The following is a 26,168-nucleotide window of genomic DNA, read 5'->3' as shown; positions in this document are numbered from 1 at the left end:
CCCAGGTCGCATGGAGGCAAAGGAAGAACGAGAGGCCGCTGCTGGGCGTCAAAATAGGTTTTATACAGATTATTGGAGCTCGGTATACAGGTTTAAAAAACAAACCACGCACACACACACACACACAGAGAAAAAAAAAACAAATACAAAATAAACGAGGAAGAGAGGCCGTGCTGTCCAGCCTCGCCTCGCAGGGCGGCCCTGCCCCAGGGAAGGGCCGCGCTGAGGCCCTCGTGCAAACAAATGGACACCGAAGGCACGGGTGACACGGGTGGGGAAGCGGCTCCTCGCCCTCGGACGGACGGACAGACGGCGAGGGGAGGCTGTGGGGGCTCCTCCTGCCCTGCCGCCAGCAAGAGCCAGGCACCCCGGCAGGGCTTGAGGCGTAGAAAAGGCTCCCGTTTACAAAACGACCCAACCCCACTCGGCTTTAAAAGAGGCACCGAGCGCACTCTCCCCCGAACTCACACTGATGAGACTTATTGCTAGTGGGACAAGGCAAGGCCAGCTCCGTCCGTCACCTGCTGCCGGAGAAAATGCTGCCCAAACAGAGCTCTCAGAGCCCTTTGAAGAGTCAGCTTTAATATAAAACCCAACCGTGTCTCTTAGAGCCCTCAGAAGCAGGAAAAGGGTGGAGATTTGGCAGCATTACTGCTGGTGTGCCACAGCCCCCAGTACCTGGGGAAAAGTCAGAGCCCAGGACCAGACCCCACGGGAGTTGGGACCAAGCAGAACAGCCATCGAGGGGCTCCTTCACAGCGCAGTGATGTGGGACAGGAGCACGGGGAATGCTCAGCCTCGTCCCAACCCACCTCCCCAGACAGATCTCAGAACATGCTTCTTGCCCCATAACACCTCCTGAAAGAGGGAAGAAGGTACGCTGCTGGTCCGAGCGTTATCCTCATCCTTCCAGGGAGCTGCACAAAGCCAGCACCCAGCTGCCGAGACAATCAGCGAGGGCACAGACCCGGTGCTGGAGGGGAATCACCCGCCCCCTGGGGTCCTTGCAAGGTAAGGCTCAGCAGCCTCTGACAGAGAAGCTGCTGCTCTGCTCTTCCAGAGGAGCCCCCGTCATACGTTTGGGTGCAAACACACTCCGGAGACACCCCGTGCAGGTTCGCACAGAGCTCCCTGGGCTGCTGGAGAACAGAAACAAATCAGGGCAAAATGTACGTCCAAGGCAGTGCTGCAGTGCTTGGCTCCTGCACCCCAGAGGGAAAAAAATAAAATAAAAATAAAAAAGAACCAGCAGCAAGAAAATAAGTGCCTATACTCTAACCCCAGACTTCTGCCCAGAAAGCACAAGAACTTCAGAAACTTATAGATAAAGGCTTTGGAAATCATGTTTCAGGCATCCTGCCCTTCTGGGCATCCCTTCTATTCCCCACAAATCCAGCGCATCTTGAGGATACACAGTGCAGCTCCTCTTCCCACCTTCCTGCCAAGTGCTACAGAACAGAATTTGGCTGCTTTTCCCTTCTTCAGCACTGCTCTTCAGCCCTTCCTCACTCCTTGCACCCGCCCCCGCAGCAGCAGACACTGCAGACACACAAGCAGGTGGAGCTCTTGCTACACACTTCAGGGACACTGGAGTAGCAGAACAGAGCCAGGCCAGCAGGCTAATTTGATGCCTGCCATCGCCAGAGCTTGACGAGAGTTGTTCAAAGCACTCTGATCACTAAATGGTAGTAGCTGGACAATGACAAGTTGGGCCACAGGAACCCTTATGGCCACTCTCTGCTGTTCCAATAATGCTCCAAGCAGTGGCCAGATTTCACTGTTTCCACCTGAATAGAGGTGGACTTGAGCAAAAGTGGAGTCAATTACTAGTTATTTTCTACAGCATCCACCACAATCAGTTTATCCATCTGCTTAGAATAATCTCCAGTTGCACTTTCAGACATTGTGCTGCTGTAACACTAAGATGAGACTCCAAAAGCCAAGTCCACACAAATGAGAAGTAACCAGGGGTGGTGAGGACAGAATATTTCTTTCCCAGAAGTCAGGAACAGCAGTTCTTCAGAGTTGGCAAGCTGTTGAACTCGGTCAGAGTTCACTGAAGCTCTGACATTTGCTCCTTTCTCCAGTTCACATCAAGAATAGAGGTCATCTCCCCCAGCTTTCAGCATGCCAAGACCCTGCTTGGAACTAGCAATGCACTAGAGAAGCTCCACAACCACTGCAGAGCAGAGCAGGCCACAGCAACTCAAGGTGGGGAAAAGCTCCAAGGGAGCAGCTGAGAACCAGGTGCAGTCTACTTCCAAGGGCTGCTCTGCAGAACGTGGAGTCAGTGATGGATCTGGCTTCCACCACGTACAGAGTAAGAAAAATGAAATCAAAACAGGTAGAGAAACCACTTTGGAGTGTTGCAACTATGACCCCACGCAGGTCTTGGGGCACTTCCCCACCATCTACTCACTGTGTTGAGATGCTGGGGAAGTGCTAGGAACTCTGCTGGCCACCCCATTAAGTTACCTTTCGAACAATGTGATGTGAAAACATCCAAACCTTGACCTAAAATCATAAGCCTTGTCCTTAACCCAAACACAGCCCCTAACACCCACTGATTTGCACGTATGTAAGAACAGAGCAAACAGCAGAGGGAAGTCAGGAGCTGCCACCCACATTTCTGGAGGACATAATCCTGCAAGTTAATGTTTCAAAACTGAACCACAGGGATCATCCCCCCCCCTCCCACTGGGGCTGGTCCATGGGAACCTCCTTTCCTGTCCGGGAGGTGTCAGTGTTTGCTGGAGTATAATGTTTCTTCTTCAGTGTCTGTTTCATCCTGGAATTCGTGGCTCAAAAGGGATTTCTTTGAGCCAGTGGACATCATGCGGATTTCGTCCTCATAATCGTCATGGTGCTGCCGGAGGCGGTGGAAGCCGTCTTTGTGTCTGTTGGACTTGATTGAGCAGACGCACCAGATGATACAGGCAGTGAGGACCAGAGCAGACATACTTGCACCTGCCAGAGAGAGGGCATTGAAGTTAATTCCATGTTCCCCACCCCAGAAGATTCCAGGTTTCTCAGGATCTTTCTTCCCTTCCACAAATACAGCCATTTTCCTTGCTTCTGTGGCCCAGGAGGAAGGAGCATGGACACAGTAAAGACAAACCATGCAAGAGAGGTGCTTTCAGAGCATTAAAAAATCCCTTAGTGCTTCAGTGTCACTCTACCCAAAGAAACTTTGGGGAAGATGCAAGATCTGCTAGGTCCCAGCTCTATGCACAAATGGGCTCTCCCTGTTCCAGTCATCTCAAGCCCCATTCAGGGCCCTGCAATACTCTCCACTTCCTCCCTCTTATCTGCTAGCCCAGCATCACTAGATCCAAGTGATGTTGGACCAGTCTGCAAGGACAAGCTTATGTTCAGAAGGGAAAGCAGGAGGTGACTTTCCAGTTCAGTGAAAAGAGAAGGGTCATCATCAGGGTGAACCAGCCCAGAAAGCACGGCTTGAGGCTGGGACTGAACTATCACTTTACCTGCAACAGTTACGACCAGCTCCCGGGGCAGACCAAATATCCTGTTTTCCATGTCAAATACAATGAACACAGAGCTGGGTGCATCGTGGCGTACCAAGACCTGCAGAGAGAGAGATGTGAGAATTCAGAGCATCTCAGAGCTAACGTCCCTGTTAGGTGGCCAGAGAAAAGTGTATTTGCCAAGAGTATTTGCCAGTCAGGGCAGAACCAGGTAGATGTCAAAGACAGGTGTGATGTAAGGAAAGGCTACTGCCCGAAACAATTCTGCCATGCTGGGAAATTCTCCATCTGTTATAACAAGGTATAACAGCTAACGTGGGCACATAACCAGCAGCTAAACACAGCCAACAAGGCAGAGCCCAAGTATGAGAAGTGTCCTCACAGGACGGGGAGGGGAGAGAAGATCTCTGATCAAGGCACATACCTTCATATGCTTCTGTTGGTACCCGTCAGCTATCGCATTGATGTTATGCAAACCAGGAGCCAACAGCACATGGAAATAGCCACCTTCTCTAGTATAGACCCTCAAGCCTTCATTAAAGACAATGGTAGCTTTAGAAATTGCCTTGCCACTCTTGTCCTGGACAAATCCGTGGACTCCCTTATGAACCTGAAATAAAGCATTTCAAACACTTCACGTTCAGATCCAAGAGTTAGGCATCCTGGTCACTTGCGGCCCCTTTTCAATCCATTCCTCATGCAGTCCACATTAGTCTCTAATTACACAGCACCAACAAAAACACAAGCAATCTCCACACTGCTCTCTTCCTCTCCCCTTCCTCACCCATCCCACCACCTTCAATCCTTGCCAGAATTTCTTCCCCCAGACCGTGGCTCACCTCCACGAGCATGCTAAGCAGAGACTTCCTGTGGTCTGCCCACAAGCCAGGGAGCTGCCCTTCGCTGGGGAAGTAACAGCAGCTGGTATAAACCGTGATCTCAGGACAATGACCAAATGTAACACTGAAATCCTGGAGAGAAAAACAAAGAAAGAAAAATCCCACACAATTAATAAAGGTGGCACTTAAATTTCCCAAAACGCAGCTAGAGATGGCTAAGTTTTGCCCAGACATCAAAAAAATGTGCTTTTTAACGCTCATTTAAAGCTGTATCTGCAAAGATGGCAAGCGGTGTGCTGTGACAAATTACCTTCATACTTCCCAGATGACTGTGCCATTCAGAGCCACGGATTACACCCCCAGGAATATTCTCATCTGTGAGAGCAAGAATACAGCTATCAGACATATCTGCGCCTAGCAGAGTCTAGCACAAGCTCGCAGGGGATTAAAGGCTTGAACCAAACATACCTGACTTATTTGGACAGCCTGGCTGGCCCAAATGCATCAAGGGATGGTTGTTTGCATACACAGATGCCAAATGCTTCAGTGTTTCTTTGTTCTCCACTACAAACAGAAAGGTGAGACATTGAGAGCGTGACTTCTATTGACTGTGGGAGCAGATCCTTATTCTAGCCCCACGATCCTGTATTAAACAGTCACGCACATTGTTTCTGGGGGATCCCAGATATCCTCTGACATGAGTGGTGGCAACATAAGCAGGCCTTATATTGGTTTTCGCAAAGGAAAAGCTGATATACTGTTGCAAAAACAGAAATAATAATAAATCTTTCAAGCCTTAGCTGAATCCTGTGAGGATTTTCAGCTTTGTTTTACAGACTTTCAGTTATTCTCTAGAAACAAAGGGCCGAACACAAAGGGAGGCTACAGGACACCACCAGTGGGAGAACACCAAGAGGACAAGCTCTTACACCGTGCAGTCACGTCGCTAGCCAGAGGCTAGCTGTGCATGCAAGACCCTGGAGGAGTCAGTCGTACCTGTCTGTGTTGGGTTATCAAACGGGTAAGTGACAAGCAGAGATCCACCATCTAGTGCAACAGAGAGGCTGAAATCCTGCTTCAGTATCAAGTTCTCTATGATGGCTCTGGTCTCAGGCTCTCGTGTCCCTGAGTACCGGGAGTAATTGCCTGTAAATGAAAACAACAAATAGAAAAGTGAATTAACAACAGTTTCCTCTGCTATTTCAGAGGCCACAAGCGTGTACTTTGTTTACGGCTGAAATTGTCTGCTGCTTATTTTAAATATATTCATTAGATTTCAGCAGAGTGCAGCTGCACATTAAGTAAAGCACCTAGTCCACACTACCCATGGGTGGAATTCATCTGCAAAGCTAAACAAATAATACATCACTATTTCCCCAAGCTATTTACTTTCGTGATGCAGAGGGTGTTTCATGGGTGTTTACTTTCTTTTACTGTCGCTGAACTGCCACTATTGGAAGAAAGTACTTGGGGATGATCCCAGCCCAACCTGGCCAGAGAGAACACTTCCTTTCCAGGAAGGGTTGGGATAGCATTAATACAGAGCTCATGCAGTTAAATAGAAACCATAAGAGTGTGAAAAAAGGAGACTGATCCCAGGAAGCACAAGGAGAGAATGTTTTTCAGAAACTTAGGGTTGAAAGAAATCAACTAACAGGAAAAAATAGTAAGTATTGTCTGATCTCTGGACTATTCCTAAACAACTCTGCTTCATGTTCTCCTTTTCAAATGAAGGACTGCCAATTATCATCTGTAAGGAGTATTCAAGCTTTGGAAGCTTCCCAGCAGCTGTGCTGCTTCAGCTCTGAGGTGGGAATGCTGCTCTTTTTACAGGTAGACCCTGTCACCAAATGACTACACCCAACCCTACAGAGGCTAGCAGATTTCTACCGCAGCCTGCATTTCTACAGGGACACCACACATCAGCTTGCGTTAGTTTGCCTTACTTGTGAAGTCTGTGTCCAGATCTCTGCCATGAGCATTCGTGTGGCCTATCTTCGAGGTGCAGCCTCTCTCCTGCGCTATCTCACGTCCATCTGGATTCAGGGAAGGCACAATCACAATCCGCGTTCGGTCAATCAGCTGAAAAAAGCAGGGGGAAACAGTACAGAAAGTACAATTAGTGGGCTTCGTTTTATCTACACCTCATTTATCTTGCTCTTATCCTAGGAACAGCTGCTTATATTGATTTCAGTGGTTCCCACTGTCCCCATGGATCTCAGAAGACCTCCCCTTTGTGCATGGGACCACTGCAACCTGCAAGCCAGCATTAACAAGAGAAGTCTCTCTCAATGATCACCGTCTTCTCGGGATATAATTGGAAGGTGCCAAGGCCATCATCCCCTCACATCAGCTCCTCACCTTTGTTACAGCAGCGTTCTTCTTGTAGTTCATGCAAAGAAATTCTGCCAGTGCCAGGAGCAGCTCCGTACCGACGGGGGCGTTTCCATGAATACCGGCAACGAAGCGGATCTTGGGCTCCTCAGGCTCGGACTGGTTGGGCTTGTTGGAGATCTCAAGGGACCAGATGTGACGGAACTCAACACTCTGACCCAGGCTGCCAAGAGATGAGAAACCAGAGTGTCAGCTCAGGAACAGAGCTGCTCCCCTGGCCTGGGCTTACAAGAAATGTTGGTGCAGAAAGGAACTGCTGCCTAGACCACAAGTGACACACAAAACTCAGCCACATCACTAAAAGAAGATTTGCAGCAGCACCGAACCACATCCACTATGAACATCAGTCTGAACACAACATCAGTGTGAAAAAGCACCCTGGTAGAGACGCAAAGGACACCCAATGCTCCATATTTCTCTATAGCCTACGACATCACCCTAAATGTAGAATGGCTAAACACCTCTGTGCTTCCTGTGTGGGTTATTTTTGTTTGTTTGTCGTATTTGTTTTTCCTCCCCTCTCCCCAGTCAGTCCAGGATACATCTGGACATCCAACTAATTTAGAAAGCACCCAGTTCCAAGGACAAAAGCAGGCCTGTTTCCAGTAGAATCTGGTGTTACAGTCGTGCCTTTAAGTTCGCAAACTGAATGCAGGCAAAGCAGGGAACACAATCGGGGCTGATGCAACTGAAGGACAATAGAGGCTACAGATCAGAAAGGCAGCCTTGGCACCAGCAGGGACAACACATGAGCACATTGTGCCTGGTGACAACAAGCAATCGGGGTCCTGGGGACAAAGAGGCCAGATTTATGCCTTTTAAAATTGACAGAGGGTAAGTGCTGCAGGTCACAAAGGTGAGCAGAGGACAACAGACAGCTGGTTGCCTGCAGGAGGGCAGAGACCTTGGCTCAGAGCACGTTAACTCCAACATCTCACACTGTTAGGTTAAAATCTGAAGGCAGATAGTTTAAAAAGCCATTGGATTTGATGATCCTTGTGGGCCCCTTCCACCTCAAGATACTCTCTAATTTTAAGACTTGTAAGCCAAATTTGAATGCAGGGTAGATGTCATAAATGATTTGGAAAAGGGAGGAAATAGAAAGCGTGAAACAAGTATTTGCAGATACCTGGGTATCAACGCTGGGAATATCACTAGTCCCAGGCTGGCTGACAGCACCCTGGGTTTAAGGCAGTAAAATGAGGTCTCAGGAAAAAGTACAGCTGCAGGTCCCTGCAGCCAACGTTCTGCCACCATGCCCTTACACATGGGGCTCCTCTGAACTCAGGCACCACAGGGACGTGCAGAAACAAGCTCCCCACCTCTGCACTGCACTCACAGCTCATCATTTTACTACTTCCCTGCCACAGGCTGCTGCTCAGGGAGGAGCTGAGCATTGCTGCTTTGAGCTTTCACCTGGTGAGATTTGTGATGTGCGGGTAGTTCAGATTGAGGCCTCGGAGGAACTCAGAGAGGTCCTTGTAGAGGCAGTATCGGTAAGGAGAGACTTTCCCTGACGAGGCTAGCAGGAGGCGCTCCAGGCCGTTTTCAGCAGACAGATCTTTGATCAAGGTCTCAAACTCCTTCTCGTTGGGGTCGCTGGTGTCTGGGGTGTTCAGGACTGGCACCTTCCCCTCCTCCACTTTGGCATCTGTCCGTGAAAGAGTGAAGTTGACCTGCACCCCACCTTTGCTGTCGACTTCCACGGTCTTAGTGACTGGATCATACCTGCCCAGGAAGAGAAGGCACAAGGAGATGTCAGGGGCCGAAGCTTCACACACCAAGCCACCCCCCCTTCCTGACAAGGCACTCAACATGGGACTGCTCTCTAGCCAAAAGAAGCAAGCAGCATAAAAGCAAGCAGCAAGGAAGGGGACAGAGAAATGGCAGGAGGAGAAGGAGCAGCTCAGGGCCCTGCATTGCACTGAGCTGCTGGTGGCTCAGGTGTTGCAGGGTTACGTGGCAGACTGGCAGGACAAGAAGTCAGGCAGCTTTAACCCAAGAGCAACAAGGTTTTGGCAGCTGTTGAAGTAATTTCTGCGGGCAGATGCCTGCATGAGAATTTCCCCCAAAGACATCAGGTTATCAACTACTTCACCACACCACCTCCAAACAAGGGAAGATTTGTACTCTGCACTGTCACCAGATTAACAGTCCCTGACACCGGAGTAGCACGACTTTGTTAACTCTTGACTGGGAAAATCAGGAGTGCGCTGTGGCAATCGTGCAGCTGTTTGTTCCCTGTGCAGTGGCTTGCTCACCCTCGGGCAGATGCTGTGACTTTGTACGTCCCCTGGACCAAGAGGCGCCAGTAGTCTCCGTCCTTGTAGGTGGTCACGGGGTGGTTGATGTCGGCAACGCTGATGGTGGCGTTGAGAATGCCCCTTCCGTCCGTGGCATCCAGCACAAATCCCCAGATGCCGCGGTGAACCTGAGCACAGACCCGGAGCCCTGCTCAGAGCCAGCCCTCGCTCTGCCCCCACCCCACACACCATGCTGACACCCAGACCCCACCAGCTCCCTGGGAGGCTCCGTGTTTCCAGAGGAGCAGCACTTCCCAGAAGGGCTCAGGTTAAGCCCGCCAGCAGCTGGCATGGACAAAGATCACCTGAGTACAATGGGCAATTGTTTGGCTCATGATGCCACCACAGTACGCTCTGCTCCACGCCTTTGTTTGCGTGCCCCAGGTGCACTGCACTACCTCCAGCCGTGACCCAGCTGGAAATAGCACATAAAGGCCCCTCGCCTAGGGAGAAGGGAGGCGTTGGTAAATAAAATGCCGACACCTGCATCACCTGGCTGCTGTTTCCATACCGATTTTTTGGTATGTTGAGGGGAGAGGGGGAATCGAGGCATGTTTGGATGGGAAGGATTTCTGTGGAGCAGGTACCTAGTCTGGCCAGGAAGCAGCACTCCCTGTGCAGATCAACCTGTTTATTCTGGCAAGTCTATTCCAGACCCCAAGAGGCAGCTCACACGTTTTTGGGCATCAAATTGGCTCACCTGTTTAATGAACTGGAGGAGAGATCTACGGTTCTGCTCCCAGTACTTCGGCAGCTCCTCTGCTTTTGGGTATTTCACACAGCCCAACTCAATGGTCACTTCAAAGCAGTTTGTATTTAAGTAATTCCAGTCCTGCATCCCACCTACAACAGGAATGCAAGAAAAGTTTTGGCAAGGTCTCCTGAATGCAGATTTGAGCCACAGCTCAAAAAAAGATAAAAAAAAAAAATCAGATACTAGAGAAAGATGAAATCCTAACTACAGCATGCATTTTATACTGAAGTGAAAAGGCTTTTACATAGGGCAAGATTCATGCTTCAAGGGGATGTCAAAATAGCAGACTGATAACCAACCTTCTTGTAAATGCCTTTCATACTGCTGGCTAGCCAGAAATACTACACTATAAATTCCTTCCCTCCAGAATGATTTAATCTGGGTACATTATTTAAGAGGTTACAAAAGAAACCCAAATTCACATAACCTGGCCTGACCAATGCAGAGTTTGTGATCAATCAGACTAAATTCTTTAAGCTGCACATGCATTAACTTGGAGATAAAATGAGAGACTTAAGGTTGACTTTACCTGGAACGTTGTACCACTGGGCCCCGTTTGTGATGCCATGTGGAAAGTACTCCGTGGGGTACATATCCTTACAAGGGCTTCCCTGATACATCTTTTTGTTTTCCTGAAACAAAAGACGTGACACATGCAGCTCAGCCTGTACTCTACAGCCACTGGCACTTCTGTTCCAACGTTAGTCACACGCTCAGTGTTCCCAAACAGAGCTTTCAAGCAGGTGTGCATCGTACAGCTGCAGCACCAGCAGACTGTCCCACACCCAGACACAACTCACATCCTTGCTCCCTTCCTGGCCCACATACAGCATCTACCACCCTTCAGCACAGCAGTGGTTTACACACACATGTATGGGCCCCGTGTCTGCACAGAGCTCTCCTCCTACAGTGCCTGCAGGCAGAGCACACTGGCCATCCACGCATGGAAAGAGCCTCCCACAGGACCCTTCTGCTGTGACCCGAGGAGCCTGCACATGTGGGTGCCTGCTCAAAAGGCTCATGACAGCATCAGGAATTACCCTAGCAGGATGAGCTGTTTTCCCATTAGAGCTTTACCTTAGAGTAGGAAAGTGCCAGCTGCTGAAACACAGCATCGTCTGGGGATTTACTGTATATGGCTATTCCTTGTTCATCGTCATCAAAGGGGTAATTAACCACCAGAGAACCTGCAGGAGAGACAAGATTTGACTTGAACTTGCATGCTTTTCAACTGATCCCTCAGCCTAAAAGAGTAAGTTTTTCTTTTCCTCTGAAGAGTGCCAGGGACCAAGTCTCGTGTTTCTCAAGACTTGGCATTAAATATGCAGCATTAACTCCAGTGGACAGAAGAGAAAAAAAGCACAGGAAAAGATAAGACTCCACCCAAGAAGGAAGGTGAGCCCCAGCCATGGCACATCAAAGCTTTGGCTCTTACATGCAGGAGGGATGAGCACAACCTCCTGATAATCCCTTTCACAGAGGAGAGAAAGCAAAGGAATACATTTCTTAACACACACACACAGCACCCTTGGCCCAACTGCTGTAGCTTTTCAGCCCTCTGGAATTTATGGCAAGCAGATTATAACATCTCTGGCTTTTCCTAGGCAAGCTGCACGAGTGGTACTGTGGGAACCCAGACACCACCGCTGCTGGAGAACTGCCAGCTCTTACCCACGCAGGGTACCTCTGCACGACAAAATGAAACGTGCTAGCACAAAGCAACCACCTGCAAGTTACCACAGCTACAACAAACCATCTGGGGAATTAGGGAATAAGCTGTAAGACAGACACTTAATTTAGATCACTCTAAAAAGATAATTAAATTACAGCAAATTTCATAGTTCCACCATGCAATTCAAGACAGGGAACCCTCAGGATTACATCTCATTCCCTTCAATTTATAAATACTACGAAGCCTCCAGCAGCCACAGCATTACCACGTTCACAGAACCAGCTGCTGAGCAGCTGCTGACATGAAAGTCCATCCCACCTGCCCCATCCCGTAGCAGGCAGTATGCTAGCTACTGCCCAGTGCACGTGCTCCCTTCAGCCTCTTCAGCTCCCTTCAAACATGCTTGGGGACGTGGCTTTTCAGCCTGTTCCCAGCTTCTGATCCATCTTCCAGCAGTACGAACTCCAACCTACTAACAATAGCTTTGGTTTATGCTTTTTTTCTACAGGTCCTTTGGAAACAGCCTCATCCCTGGTGCAGGAAGCTGATGCCTGTGCTCCTGCCATGTCAGTGATGCTTAGAACTGAGTGCTCTCTGCTAGATCTCTGGTGTATATATCCCTGCAAATCCCATCCCTCAAACCTCAGTGCTGAGGAAGGAGCCTGGCTGGCTGACATACCTCCATGCAGGTTTGCTGAAAGCACAAACGGGTAAGTCTTCAACCAGCTCATGACAGCGAGAGTTTCTGGCTGCGGAGGGTCTGTCACCTGGAAGAACTGATCTGGGAAGTTCCGGTTCAGGTCGTAGTTGTTGCTGTTATTTCTGCCAACGGTGCCTCCTCTGTCTCCTGAAAATGGAGCACACGTTCAGCCTCATGCCCCATACAAGTTCCCCCTTCACTGTGGAGGCTGTGTCCTTTTGCTGTAGATCTTCACACTATCAGTTAGCAAAAACCAGCAGAGAGCACAACAGTGCTGGCTTCCTGCTGCCCACAGTGACAGGACACCCACGCTTCCCTCCAGTGAGAGTGCCCGTAGGTGTCCAGGGGCCGTTTCAGCAGCTCTCGGTGCCAGCCAGGCCACAGCTAGCAGGGAGGCAGTGAACCACGAACAATCCCAGCAGCTGGGTGTCACGACCACAGAAACCTCAGAGCTCACCCTCTCAAACCAGCTGGACAAGTTCTTGGTTAAACCCACGTAGAGCTCTAATTCCAGAAAACTGTTCTGGACAGGCTTTGTTCTGTCAGTCTGCAAATCTGTGCAGTTTTAAGGACTTCCCTGAACGTTTTTGCCAATTTCAACATCACGATTAAAGTCTGTATTATCCTTGGACAAGTGCTCTGCAGACTGCCTGGCTCCCACATCACGTGTTACTAAGAGCATGGACCAAAGCACAGCAAGCATGAGCTGTGTCAAAGGAATGTCTTTATTTTTAATAACCTTTGGGATAGCCACAAACCATAAGGGGACCCAAACAGGGGTAGCATATAGCATTGCTGAAGCATAAGAGCTCTTTCAAACCACTTCAAGAAGCAGCCAACCACCCACTTCCTGCGGCACGGGGTTTCTCAGAAGCACCACGAGCCCCAGCTCTTGTTCTCAGAGCTAACTCCCACCCCCCAGGGGTTTCAGCGCAGGCAGCACTACCTTCCTGGGACTTCTCGTAGCCATCTGGGTTCATGGATGGCATGATGTGGATCCGCGTGCTCTGGACCAAGTCAGTCACTTCGGGATCCGTGCCGAAGTTCTTGCAGAGGTACTCAATGAGGTTCAGGAGCAGCTCTCGCCCCACAACTTCATTCCCATGCATGTTACCGATATACTTGAACTCTGGCTCACCTGCAGACACACAGCCACGCCAAAGAGACAATTATAACCACTACATTAATGCTTGGAGACATTTCATCACCCTGAGCGTTGCACTCTCAGGCCTTCTGCAGGCTAGGGGGCATTTACTTAGGATGTACCCTTCTGCTCTCACACCACCAAAAAGGACAAACACTGCTGCAGGGCGAATGCTTGGTTCTTCTGCTCCCAAAGCCCCCCCCCACCAATGCTCTTTACCATTAAAGTCCCTTAAGACATTCCTTGACTTAAAGTCCCCAGGAATGCTCCGTAACTCACTGTGCCTGGTCTTCCTAAAAAGTATGCTGTGAGGAGGAACTCAGTTTCTCTTCAGACAGATGCCAGCTCTACATCCCTTCCTGCCCTGCCCACACCCCAAAGGAAAGGGTCTGCCGCTTGCGTTTGTGCCTTGCCAGAAAGAATCTGCAGCGTTACCTGCTTCATGGACCCCGGGGTTGTCTGAGATCTCCATGACGTAGAGCTCCCGCAGCTCCACCGACTTGCCCACAGAGTAGAGGCGGGTGATGCTGGGGTACTCGTTGGCGTACCGCCGCAGGAAGATCTCCATGTCCGAGAAGTGATGGTGGCGAAAGTCCACGGGTTGGACTGCTTGGTGGAGAGAGGTTGTGCCCGGGGGCTCTGCCTGCGCCACAGAGGGCGTGACGGTGGAGAGAGGAGCAGGCGTTGCGGTGAACTGCGTGAGGTTTGGATCTGGTGCCACCACGGTTGGCTGCAAGGAGAAATCCACTACTGTTGCATCTCCCTCCTTCACCTCAACGTTCTCTTTGGTCACTGGCGCGTAACTGTGGGGGGAAAAAAAAGAGCTGGCTTCAGCAAGGAGGCTCTGCAGCCTCTTAACCTCCACTCTACGCTCTCCAGCTTCTTCCTCCCAGCCTGAGCACACTGGGATGTTGGACTAGGGGAGAGATTCACCAGCAAACAAGCCGATGGGGCTCATCCCACTGCCACCAGACCCAATTGCTGCTGCCCTTGCTGCGTCAGAGGCCCGAGTTCCTGTTTATGGGGAAGAAGCCACAGGTGCATCACAGAGGTAGCTGGCTGCAAGTGCCATGTTTACACCCAGACTTGAGACAACGCAGGCTCTTACTGGGGTGACCCTACTCCTTTCTCTCCTCTTGCCCAGAAGTAACACGAGGTCAATATAAGCAGTCAACGGTGACAGAAGTGCTGTGCACCCAGCAGCTCCCCACTGCAGCAGGGCATGGGGGACATGGGGGGACAAACACAGCTGCAGCTCTAACCCATCACAGAGTCCTTTACTGCTGCAGCTTCCAGCCAAGCCCCCTAAACACACAAGATGTTCCTGGGGAAGAAATCACAAAGGAAGACAAGCAGTGAGCAGTGCAGACACCAGCTGCCACAGAGACATTACCCCATCACAACTGCGGTCACGTTGTAGGTCCCAGGCACGAGCAGTCGGTGGTAGTCACCAAATTTGCCCGCCGTGATGTTATGAGCAATGCCGGCAACGACAATGGTGGCGTTCTCCAAGCCAGCCCCGGTGATCGCATCCCTGACAAAGCCTTTCACACCAATGTGCACCTGAGGAAAACAACACAAGGGCCTAGCTGAAGACGTCAGGTAACGTCAGTGCAACTGCATCCTCACCCTGCAATCCCCTTCCCTCCCATCCCCAACCACAGCAGAGCAGGACAGCTGCCAGGCAGAGACAAACAAGGGCCCAAGGTTCAGGCCGTGCTTGCCAGACAGCAAGGACAGGAATTTCAGCATGCACTGGGAAGGCAGCAGCTTTTCAGAACTGATCCTCCCTAGCAAATCCTCTCATTTATCGGCATGGGCACACAACATAGTGACCACAGCAGGGTTGCAGGCCATACTGAGGGACAAGGTGCAGCTGCCTCCTTTCCCAGCCTAAACCGTCCCCTACTCAACCCACTCATGGGCATGTGGAAAAAGCCTGGAAGATGGATCTGTGAGCCAAGGTCTCAGCTGTGTGGCTTGGTGCTTTTGCAGACCTGAGATTGAAGGCACTGAGGCCTTACAGGTACTCTGTATTACGTAGCAACACCTGCGTTTCTCAGCCTCTCTGCATCCCACTGCGCCCCACGAGGCCCCTCTCAGGGGAGCTCTGCTATCGCTGAGGATGTGGGAAGTGTGGCAGAGCCACAGAGATAAACAGCAGCTTTGTAGCCTCTGACCTCCACACAGCAACTGCAGCAGCTGCGTTACCGCATGCAGTGAACTGAGCTACCAGAGCATCTGAACGCAGCGCTCTCAGCCCGCCGGGGACGCAGGGCTTTCACAGATGTAGCCCCCACAGCCTGCCTCAGCCCCCACTACCTTCTCAATGAAAGTAAGGAGAGACTCCCGGTTGTTTTCCCACTCCTGCTGAAGCTCAGAGGTCGGCGGGTATTTGCAGCAGGACAGCTCCAAAGTGATCTCGAAGCAGTTGGCCCACACGTAGTTGTAGTCCTGCATCCCACCTGAGGAAGTTAGGCAGAGACATGTCACGAGAGCAATGCAGACATCCATCCCCCCGCACCATCCACGTTCTGCCTGTCGTTCAGCCCCCTGGGGCACGTCACCGAGCTGCTGCCGGAGCCCCAGAGCAAACAACCTAAGCAGAAAAGTCAGATCAGATCCTGGTGAAAGCCTGTGCTGGGGCACACAGAGCTCTCTTTCTCCCAGTAACCACCACACTGGGCTGTTCAGATCAGCTGCAGACCTTCCCTTTGGTCTTACTGCTGCCAGCTGAACTCAGCAGCTCAGCACTTTGCGGTTTCATTCCACGGCAAAGACATCTGCCAGACATTACCTTCGTATTATCTGGATTTCCCAGACATCACGTTCAAGGACCACACAGCTGTGCTCCCAAAAACTCTTAGCAAAACTAGAGGCAGCAGCACCTTCCCTCACCTCTGTGGACTGCCGTGACCCTACAACAGCCAGGTCTTGCATGAACAGAGCAGGACAGAGACTTGTCCACCTCTTCCCCGAGCTCTGGAGCCACATCACCAACCTCCTGCCCCGTTTCCTCTTGAGGGCAGCAGTCTCCAGTAATTTAAGTAATGTTGCAGCACCCGGGGGCAGCTCGGTAGCTTGCTGCTAAGAGTACCAGAAAACAGGCATGCACAGAGCTGTTTCACAGTATTAGCCTTATCTGCTTATTCTTGCCTTTCAGAGAAACCACAGGTAATGATGCAAATAAAAAATGTCACCTTGTCCTAGCAAGTGCCATGCCCTTACTGAAGGTTACGTTCAGCCCTCAGCAAACGAATCTGTTTTGTGAGCAGGGATGAATCACGTACCAGCAGAACTCCAGGTCCCCGGGTATCAGCACCCATGATCTGGAGCTCGGACTCCAGCACGCTGCTGAAGGCTGCAAATATTCAACCCTCTAAACATTCCTGGGAGCTTTCGATAGTAAAAGCCACCTCAAGGCTGTGAAACAGGTTTCAGAGTCACCCCGACAAACCCAGCACATGACTGCAGCCACCCAAGAGGACCATTCCCACCAGTAAATCAGGCAGCTGTGTGACGTGGAAAGGGCACACCACTCCAAGTTTCACACAGACTGACGACATCCCCTGGGTCACACAACCTCGTACAGCCACAATCCGGGCGGGCTGGCATGCCACAGCCTTGGCCACCGCTGCCCAGCCGGCTCCATCCCAAGCGCCCAGCAGCCCCAGGACCACGCAGCAGCCCCCCGGCTCCCACCACAGCCAAAGGGCAGCCCAGAGGGGCCCAGATATCTTCTCGATCAGCTGAGGAAGCCAAACCGGCACTCCCAAGCCCATCTGCCACAGAACAGCTATGTGCTTGCCCTGCAGAAGCCCGCTGCCAGCTAGGAACTTCAGAAGGAAGGAAACCAGGAGGCAGCCTGGGTCCTGCCACCAGCCTGCGGGATCCCAGCAGGGAAGTTTGTAAAAAACATGCATACGTAGTATTCCTGTGCTTTGTTTTGCCCAAAGAACTACATGTGTGCTGTGCTAAATAACCTCACCGCTTCGTCTGAATAATCATTCACAAGCTCCATGACAAAAGAGGGACCCTCCAGGGTGCTGGCCAGATAACCGGATCGATGCGGCAATGCAAACACGCTCCCTGACATTTGCAGGGGCTGGGATAACGCACGGCCAGGAAATGCTCTCAGCAGCACTTTGCCAGCAGAGCAGCCTTCCAGTAAGCACGGCGGCCGGGCACTCGCTGTCCAAAAGGGCAGGGACGGCTGTTCTGAGTTAGGCAGCCCCACGGCAGTCGGTGACACAGAGCCAGGCAGCACAGAGGGGAGTACCAGAGAGCAGACCCCCGGGAAGACGCGAGGTACGGAACCGGACCAAAGATGCCCCAGCTCCTCTCAGTTCTTCTGCGAGCCTGCTGGTGAGGGAACAGGAGGATTTATCATAGCAAATCAAATGTCCAGCGCAAAGAGAGCGCTGCACCTCGTGCATGGGCTGAGATTCAGCCAGGAAAGGGACTTCTCTCTCCTGCACGAGGGGCAGAGTGTCTGAGGACCTCACAATTCTGGAGCTCAGTCCAAGAGGTTAGAGAAACAGGGCTGCAAATCTGATCCGTGCTCGGTTTTACTCGGCTCCTATTACCAGGCTCAGAAAAGTAGTCCACAGCAGGCTGCTCTCTCGCCAGTAAACGCCACGCAGAGTGAAACAATTTGCCAGCCTGCAACCATCTGCTCCTAGCAAGACACTAATGCATTTGAAAACATCCATACATAAACCAGAGCCATTAAGCTGCATATTTAGTGCTTCGACTGCCATTCAAGTAAATTTAGGACAGATGCTCACCCATAATAGAGCAGCAACGGACTAAATTAGGGCTTGGTACATCAATTTTGGTAGAACCGTCTCTTTGAGAAAGTAGTCTGCTACACGCTCGAAAATTTGGACTGCGTCCACTGCACATATTTGGCCTTCACACGGCGCCATTGCGGAGCAGGACAGTTATTTTTACAGCATATGGAATTACGTATTTTTCCAAATCCCAGCTGCACAGCCTCTCCTGGCGAGGCAGGAGATCTGGAGGCGTACATAGACCTGTACAGGGGCTAGCAGCAGCTCTAGGCTCAAGGAACTGAGCGGGAAAGGCACACCCAGGGTAGACGGCTGTCAGACCGAAGTGTTTACATTCTACCTGTTTGGGTGTTACCTTGGATAATTCCTTGTATTTATATATGTATTTTTTATCACAGGGTGTCTTTTAGCCCTTGTAAAGCTTCAGCTCCCGGACTGGAGCTGACCCCTCACTCCCAGTGTAGGATGCCCAGAACAAACCTCTCTCCCCTGCTCTGTCCCAAACCTCGAGCATCAGGACTGCACTTCAGCAAGGATCCCAGACCTCCTCCAGCACGAGAGCTGTGGAGATCACGCTGCCAGGCACGCCTCTGCTCCCTGCCAAGGCCCACAGCAGGCAGACAGGTGGGAGAACACAGCTCTTGAGTCAAACCCGGAGCTCCAGATACCATAAATACACCAGATGCCAGGAGAAGCCTTTCAGGCTGGCCTGGAAGGCCTCCATTTTCAAAGTGTGCCGTGCAAAACCTCTCTAATTCCAGCTGTCGCTGGAGCAGACATGAGCAGATAAGAGACCTGCAGCTAAGTCACAGCAGAGAAAGGCTCTTGGCGGCTCTGCAGAGAGAGCAGATGGCACAAAGCAAGCTAGAGACACGATAAAAACACAGCACAAGTTGCTTACCCTAGCACAGAACCGATTGTCTCGAAGCACGAGACCGGTGTAAGCAATCAGCAGCAGCCCCAACAAGGCGGAAGAAGGTTTTGGTCCAGTAGTCTGCGGTCATTAAAACTCAGAGGAGGTGAGGTCCCAGCCTCCAGCTCCAGCACGACACAGCCCGGAGCAGCACAGCCCCGCAGCCTCCCGGGGCTCACAGGGAGGAGGGCAGCGTCTTCCCAGGTCAGCCCAGGAGCTGCAGCACCCGCAGCACTGCCTGGCGGCTCGTGGGAGACGGGAAAAGAGGCATCAGGCCCCTGAATCATCAAGCCGATACTTGTCACTGTTTATGTTTCTTTTCTTGTAAGTTTTTTACAAAGATACAAGGGCAGCTTGCTGTGCACGTCCTGGAATTGCAGGCTGCTATCTACCAGTGCTCACAGTGCGCAGCTGCCTTCTGGCATGCCCAGGAACCAGACGCACAGCAGCGCTGCCACAAGCGCCCCGTCCTCATTGTAACCGCTCTGACTGGTGCCACCAAAAGCTGCTGGGAAGCTGAAGCGGAGCTAGAAACCATGGCACAAACACAAGGGAGGGAACGCACACGGATCCTGCACTCCCACGTCCACGGATTCCTTCTGGGAGACACCAGGAACATCGCCAACACCTGGGCACAGAGATTCAAACCAGCAAGGGAAATACCTTTTAGGAAGGGACTGCAAGTAAAGGAAAGGCCTCCCAGGGCTGCCCACAAAATGTTACGCTGAATTCACCCTCTGAGTTGGGATCTGTAGGAAATAAATGCAAATGTGTCCATCCCACAGGTGTTTATTTAAAAAAATTCATGGTCTCTTCGAGACAGCTGGCCTTTCTTCTTGCACTAAGCACCACCCGGCTCACAAACCAGCCCCAATTCCCAATTATTTTCTTGATCTGAACCGGCCACTCAGTGGTTAAAAACGCTGGAGGTTAAAAGGAAGGAAGAGTGAGAGCGTGCACCACCGAGATAGCCTCCGAGCAGCGTCCCTGGCACAGGCGTGCTTATCGGCAGCGGCTGGAACGCAGGAGCCAAACCCAGCCGCGTGGCAGGGAGCCACACTGCTCCGTGAGCACTTGACCTTAGGAATGACTCCGATGGTTTCGCCTTGCCACCTCAGCCTGATACACACAAGAGGTTGTTAGCGAACCCAAATGAGAGTTAATGGGGTCTGGCAGCGGCGTCGGCCTGAACCGGTGGCTCCAGGACAACGAAGCCCGCAGCGGTTGGCTTTCCGGCACGTTGATTTCACACGATAAAACGTGGCAGGAAAATTTCCACCTGTTGAAACATTTTGTTCTCGTTTCTTTGGTTTTGCTGGCTGTAGTTCACATGGAGCCTGCAGTCTTTCCCGGCACAACCTGATCCGCGAGCCACAGGCGCTTGCCCTGCACCTCTCCCCACGTGCTCCGGTTGTCACTTCGAGCTCAGCCCGGCCCCGAAAGCTCCCGCAAGGGCACCGGGACTTCCCCACCCTCATTTCACTGCAGATTGAGATTCTGCGGTCACTGGGGAAGGCCTCGTGGTCTGCACACAACTGCCTCTCCATCCGCTGCTCAAAATAACCGTAAATGCCTAAAACCCCGAAGCGACCCAGGAATTTCACACAGCACCCAAACACACGCCCTGGCCTCGGCGCTGTTGGTTCACCTGCACTCTTCCCTGGATCTCAGCTCCTGCGGGTCACGCTTCAGCCCGGGCCATGCTCCAAGGGCTGCCAGCAGCCTCCTAGCAGCAGCTAGATGTAAATTACGGCCTGGGGGAGAGACAGCACAGGTGCCACCCTCAGCAGCACTCCGTTCCGGATTAGTGTCAGCACTTTCTCTCTAATCTCTGCCTGTGAACCCCCCCGTACCAACAGGACCGAGACTGTGGTTTGTCACAGCCCGAGGGTTTGTTTCCGCAGAGGCTGAAAGCTGGAGGCTGTCGCACAGGGTGCAAACCGCAGCGATGGCAGCGCAGAGCGAAGCGGTCTCCAGCTCACACCTTGCCGCTTCCTGCGGGAGGAAGGCAGCAAAGCTCAGCTCCCACCTGCTGACGAGGCAAAAGCAGCCCGAGAGGCTCACAGCAGCCACCAGCAAACCTCCCGAGGGCCGGCTGGCACCAGCGGGGTGTTTCACATTCGAGCAGGAGGACGAACAAGTGGAACAAGTGAACGTCGTGGTGAGACGTGCTACTCGCCCTGCGGGCAGGGGAGAAGAGGCCGAAAGCTCTCGAACAAGCTCCCCGTACACCACAGTTGGTGAAATGTCCCAGTTTGGTGAAAAGGCAAAACCCCTTGGGGCTGCAGCTGAAAACCCTCTCGGTTGAGATGTTCTGGTGGCTGTTGTTATCGGCAAACAAGGCGGCACAGATCATCCAGGATATCCTGTTCCGTCGCAGGCAGACGCACAAGATTGCGCCTCGTGCCGGACTTTCCACAGAAGCAAAGCGAACCTTGAGCCAGTAAACACCAGCAACGGCGTGCTCGGCAGGGCGGAGGGAAGGAGACGGGCTTTTTCCCTTTTCGCTAATAGCCATCTTGTTTGAACACCGCGTCTTGTTTGAACAGCGAAATCTTCAGGAATGATTCAGCCGCTGCTGAAGTGGGGACTTCCTCTTCCAGCACGGGTGCCGTGTGCTCAGGCCCAGTAATGGAGCGCTCTCCTCGCTTCCCAAGGAACACGGAGTCAGGGCTGACGGATGACTCAGCTCTGAAACCCACGTTTTGGAAAGACACCATCTTTCCAGAACTCGTTAGGCGGTAAGCTGTTAGGGATAAACCACGCTTGCTTTCTTTGCTTGCTCAGCGCTCCTGCCATTATCCCTCGGCCCTAGCAGGAGGGAAAGCAGCCCAGACACAGCAAAGCAATGCAACTTCTCCGCATCAATTATGCAAGATTTTTGTTTTGTCCTCACCACAGAAGTTGCCTTGCTGGCTGGTGAGTCCGTGATTGTACAACTTCTGCTGAGGGGGCGTGGAAATGGTGAAGCTTCTTCTACTGACCCAGCCAAGATTTCTCTTCCCGCTAGCTCACGGAGCCTTTTCCACGAGAGCATCTCATTACAAACCACCCTTTAAATCTCAGCAGCAGCAAAACCGGTGCACACAGAGCAGCCCAGCCACTTCCCCGCAGAAGCAGCCTGCTGGTACTGGAGGTCATTTGCTCTCCTCGCATCATCTCCCAGAGCCACTGGAGAGAGCAAGAGCTCTGCTGGGAGCCTCAGCAGGCTGGATTTGGGATCCCTTCTACGTCCTCCTGCAAGGAGGGGCAATCACCGACCATGCTGCTTGTCTCCCTCCGCACGGCCCTGACAGCAGAGCACTTCACAGAGAAGTTCCTCGCCCTACTTCCAGGCAGAGGAGCTCGGTTAGCTCAGGCCACACGCATTGACAGCATTCTAGTTTTGCAGCGGGCTATTTTATAAATCATTTACAAAACAAAACTACAAGTTTAAAGGTTAAAAAAACCTCGCAGAAGACTGACATGGGTTTCAGTTTAATACTGTTTGGATTTGCAGCCTGTTGGCAACAGTTTCCCCTTTCCTGTATCATCATTAAAATTTATTAACTGTCTTGAGATCTTATGACAGCTCAGTCATTAAACGGAGCCTCCTCCGTGCAGGGTAACTCCCGCACCGAGCGGGGTCAGGAAGAGCCCTCCAGTTTGCTGGGATCTATTTCCCAAACTGTGATTCACCAAACACTCACTGGCGTGCCTGTGATGCCACTTCAAGTCATTTCAAGCTGCTAGAAACACATTCCAAGCTAAAAATACCCCTTCACCTACCCTCCTTGCCTCGGTGATAAGCGGCACGGTTTGGGATGTCACTTCTCAGTGGAAGCACAAAGCTATTTCTAAGACTGCTGCGTGACCCAAGCCGACAGCGATTCCCCAGCGCAGCTTACCTTCTACGTCGTACCACTGGGCACCGTTCGTGATGCCGTCTGGGAAGGTCTCTCCCTCCTCGCCGGGGCAGTTTGGTTTGCCAGTCCTCATGATGGGGTGATGCGAGGCGTAAGCTTTCGCCAAATATTTGAACACTTCGTCATCGGCGGATTTACTGTAGACTCCTGTGGGCCTGTGCGTGGGAGAGTCATCGTAGGGATAGCTTGCAACCACCGAGCCGCCGTGAAGATTGCCGGAGAGCAGGAACCTGGGGTTGGGAAGGAGAAGGAAAGGAGTTGTCACTGGGACACCGAGCCAGAAGCCAGCTACAGCCCTCCAACCAGACGCCCTGCTGCCTTCCCACCCATCTCCACAGCCTCCAAACACGCTTTGGGATCAAGCGGGTGAAAAGGGCCCAGCAGCAAGTTTTGTAAGAGGAACCTCTCAGACCTTTCCTTGCGGGGAGAACTGCTGAGCTGCAGCTACACCCAGGTTACGTCACAGGTATGCGCTCCTCCAGCCCCGAGGCCACTGTTTGACACAAAGACAAACTGTTCTGGGAGACAGAGTCCCTCACTTCGACGCCAGCCCCAAGTCAGCATGCAGGATTGCTGGAGCATCTGAGCAATGTCCAACTGGGAGCACGTCGGGGACGTCAGCAGACTCTTGCAAAAAACCAACTGGTTTATTCGCTCCCCGAGCCGACATCTGGCATTACTGGAGATGAAGCAAGTTTCTTCCTCCAGCCTAAGACAAAGCCCTCGAACCCTGTGACAGACACAGTGCGATGTGCTCAGCGCCTCGCCGGGCTCTGAGCAGTGCTTGATACGCACAACAGAACTGACTTGCATAAATAAAATCTGGACGAGTGACAGAGCTGTTAAAATCTTGAGCCAAGAAAAGTGTAAGAGCATGGCATGCCCTACGCCTTAGTTTGATCACGGGCACTCAAAATAAAGTGTAATTGTCTCTGTTCTCCCTCTTTTCACCAAATACAGCGTGGAGGCAAAAAGAGCTTTCCTTCTCTTTCAGCCAAATGTGATTCAGTCTCTGAGCAGAGGCAACATGACCCATACCTTTGCCTTGCTTAAAAAGGACACGTGAATTGCAACACTATCTTTTCTTTTTTTAATCAAACAGCTCTGTTTACCCATTCCCTTCAGTATGGGTGGCTGCGTTAGTGTAACAAGTGGAACAGCAATACCTGGTGCTGCCAGGCAGAGGGACGCACAAGGCTTTCTTCTCCTTTTGGCCTGGCTTACGTGAAAATCTCCCCTCAAGCACTGGCAAAATCATTGAATAGAGACAGTGCAAGGTATTTTCAAAATGACAGCAATAACCTGCAAGGTGTCCCTTGTAACTAACTCTGAATTGAACCAAACCTGGAGGGCTCCTGCTGCACGAGAGCTGTCCTACCAGATCCTTAGGACAAGCAAGTTACCCGTGCAGTTCACAACTTCTAGAGCAACGATCCCGATGGGTGCTGCCATCTGCTAAGTTTCACTAACGATAATTCCTCAGACAAACCTTTGCTCCCCGCAACCGAGCACACTCTGTACGATGCTGAACATTGCACATCTCCCTTAGACCCGGCCAACAGCCCCCAGCACACCTCGCTCAGTTCTTCTCTGTCCCTTTTTCGGGGAGGGCGCAGAGCCTGTTGCGGCGCACTGCTCCCAGCTGACTGCACTCACACTCTGGCTTTCTCGGCACAACCGTGCAGGCTGCGCTTCGTGGTTCGGACACGGCACCCAACAAAGCCTGCTGAGCGAGCACAGTACCAGCTATCCAGCCCTGTGGTGCAACAAGTCGGCCTCTGCAGCACTGCCTCCCCAGCTCAGCAGCTTCCCAGCCTTCTCCCCCTTCCTCCGGGCAGAAAGGGAAGCACCAAGGGAGCAGTGGGGGCACCTACGGCTTGGCCAGGCTGGAGAGGAGCAGACAAGCAGCAGCCCCCGGCCAAGGCCGGTGATGCAGGAGGCTGCAGAGGCTGAGTGCAGGCAGGTGGGCACAGGGCAGGCACAGCACCCTGCGGGCCAAGCAGCAGGAGGGCTCTGCCCCTCCCGGAGGTCTGGAGGACGCCCGAGGAAGCCGAGGGAAGGCCGGGGGGTTTCCCTCCGGAGGAGGCCGGGCCGCACTCACTTGTTGCGCCGCATCCAGGCGATGAGGGCGCGCACCTCGGGCACGGGCTCCAGGTCGGGCTGGGCGGTCCCGAACTGATCGGGGAAGCTGCGGTTGAGGTCCCGGCCGCGGCTGTTCTCCCGGCCCCCCGCCGCCCCTTCGCCGCCGCCTCCGCAGTCGCCCTCGCGGGCGCGCTCGAAGCCGTCGGGGTTGAGGCTGGGCAGCAGGTACACGTCGGTGGTGTTGAGCAGGCGGCCGAGCCGCTCGTCTCCGTCGGCCCAGCCCCGCACCAGCTCCCGGGCCAGGCGCAGCAGCAGCGGCCGGGCCAGGGGCTCGTCCCCGTGCATGTTCCCCACCAGCTTCACCTGCGGCCGGCCGGGCAGGGCCTCCCCGCCGGCCTCCTCATCCTCTTCGTCCTCGTCCTGCCGGGCCTCGGGCAGCCCGGCCGTCAGGCGCAGCACCCACAGCGGCCTCCCCTCCACCGAGCGGCCGATGCTGAAGAGCCGGGCCAGCCCCGGGGGGGCCTCGGCCTCCAGGTCCCGCAGCGCCTGGCCCAGCTCGGCCGCGTGCAGGTAGCGCAGCTCCTCGCCGGCCGCCGCCGCCTCCGCCTTCTTAATGTGAGCGGCGCCGAGAGGGTCAGGCAGCAGGCACACGGATAAGGACACCCACAGCAGCCCCCGGCCGAGCCCCCGCGCCGCGCCCGCCATGGCCCCGCCGCCGCCGCCCGGCCCGGCCCGGCCCCGACCCCGACCCCAGCCCCGGCTCCGGAGCCGGGAGGAGGAGGTGAAGGAGGGGGCGGGGCCGCGGTGCTGTCGCTCCGCCCCTCCGGCCAATGAGAGGGCGCGGATGGGGCCGGGGGGGTGGGGGATCAGGGAGGTTGGCCAATGAGGGGTAGAGGGGAGAGGTGCGTCACGGCGAGGGGGCGGGGCGCCCGGCAGCTGAGTGGCGCCCTCTTGCGGGAGGAGCTGGGGGGCAGTGGAGAGAGCTGGGGGGGCTCGGGCGGCTTTTGGGGGGTCTGGGGGGGGGGGTCTGCAGCCTTCGGGCCGCCCCAAAGGCTCCGCATGTGGCCGGCCAGCCCTGCCCCAGCACCCAGCGGTGCCCCCCGCACCGTGTGCTGCTGGAGCAGAACCCCCTGCGAAGACAAAAGTGAGCCAGGGAGCTGCAAAGGGTGCCGAGGCTGGAGGAG

The 26,168-nt window shown here is 53.1% G+C and overlaps 1 protein-coding gene across 1 annotated transcript; it reads right to left on the bottom strand.

Moving 5' to 3' along the window:
* Nucleotides 1–1,317: 1,317 nt before the first annotated feature.
* On the bottom strand, nt 1,318–25,704 carry CPD (carboxypeptidase D). Its single transcript, XM_035343384.1, has 21 exons — nt 25,004–25,704; nt 22,885–23,132; nt 15,614–15,756; nt 14,685–14,854; nt 13,727–14,094; nt 13,094–13,285; nt 12,127–12,294; nt 10,853–10,962; nt 10,305–10,407; nt 9,722–9,864; nt 8,980–9,149; nt 8,135–8,446; nt 6,686–6,881; nt 6,271–6,406; nt 5,321–5,470; nt 4,793–4,888; nt 4,635–4,699; nt 4,325–4,456; nt 3,910–4,095; nt 3,486–3,585; nt 1,318–2,967 (listed from the first exon to the last, which is right to left on the bottom strand). Exons 1-21 carry the CDS (start codon nt 25,687–25,689, stop codon nt 2,741–2,743), a joined length of 4,101 nt encoding a protein of 1,366 aa, XP_035199275.1. The 5' UTR covers nt 25,690–25,704; the 3' UTR covers nt 1,318–2,740.
* Nucleotides 25,705–26,168: the final 464 nt, after the last annotated feature.

Source organism: Oxyura jamaicensis, chromosome 19, assembly GCF_011077185.1.
Source record: "Oxyura jamaicensis isolate SHBP4307 breed ruddy duck chromosome 19, BPBGC_Ojam_1.0, whole genome shotgun sequence".
NCBI lineage: Eukaryota > Metazoa > Chordata > Aves > Anseriformes > Anatidae > Oxyura > Oxyura jamaicensis.
Note: the sequence above shows the minus strand (reverse complement) of the source record. Positions and strands in the feature narration are given on the sequence as shown.

Excerpts from the sequence above, each read along its gene's own strand:
- CPD (XM_035343384.1), bottom strand. The coding sequence starts at position 25,689 with ATGGCGGGCGCGGCGCGGGGGCTCGGCCGGGGGCTGCTGTGGGTGTCC. Across the intron at positions 23,133-25,003 it reads GCCTGGATGCGGCGCAACAA|GTTCCTGCTCTCCGGCAATC; the intron begins GTGAGTGCGGCC and ends TCCCAACCCCAG. Across the intron at positions 2,968-3,485 it reads GCTGGTCGTAACTGTTGCAG|GTGCAAGTATGTCTGCTCTG; the intron begins GTAAAGTGATAG and ends TCTCTCTGGCAG.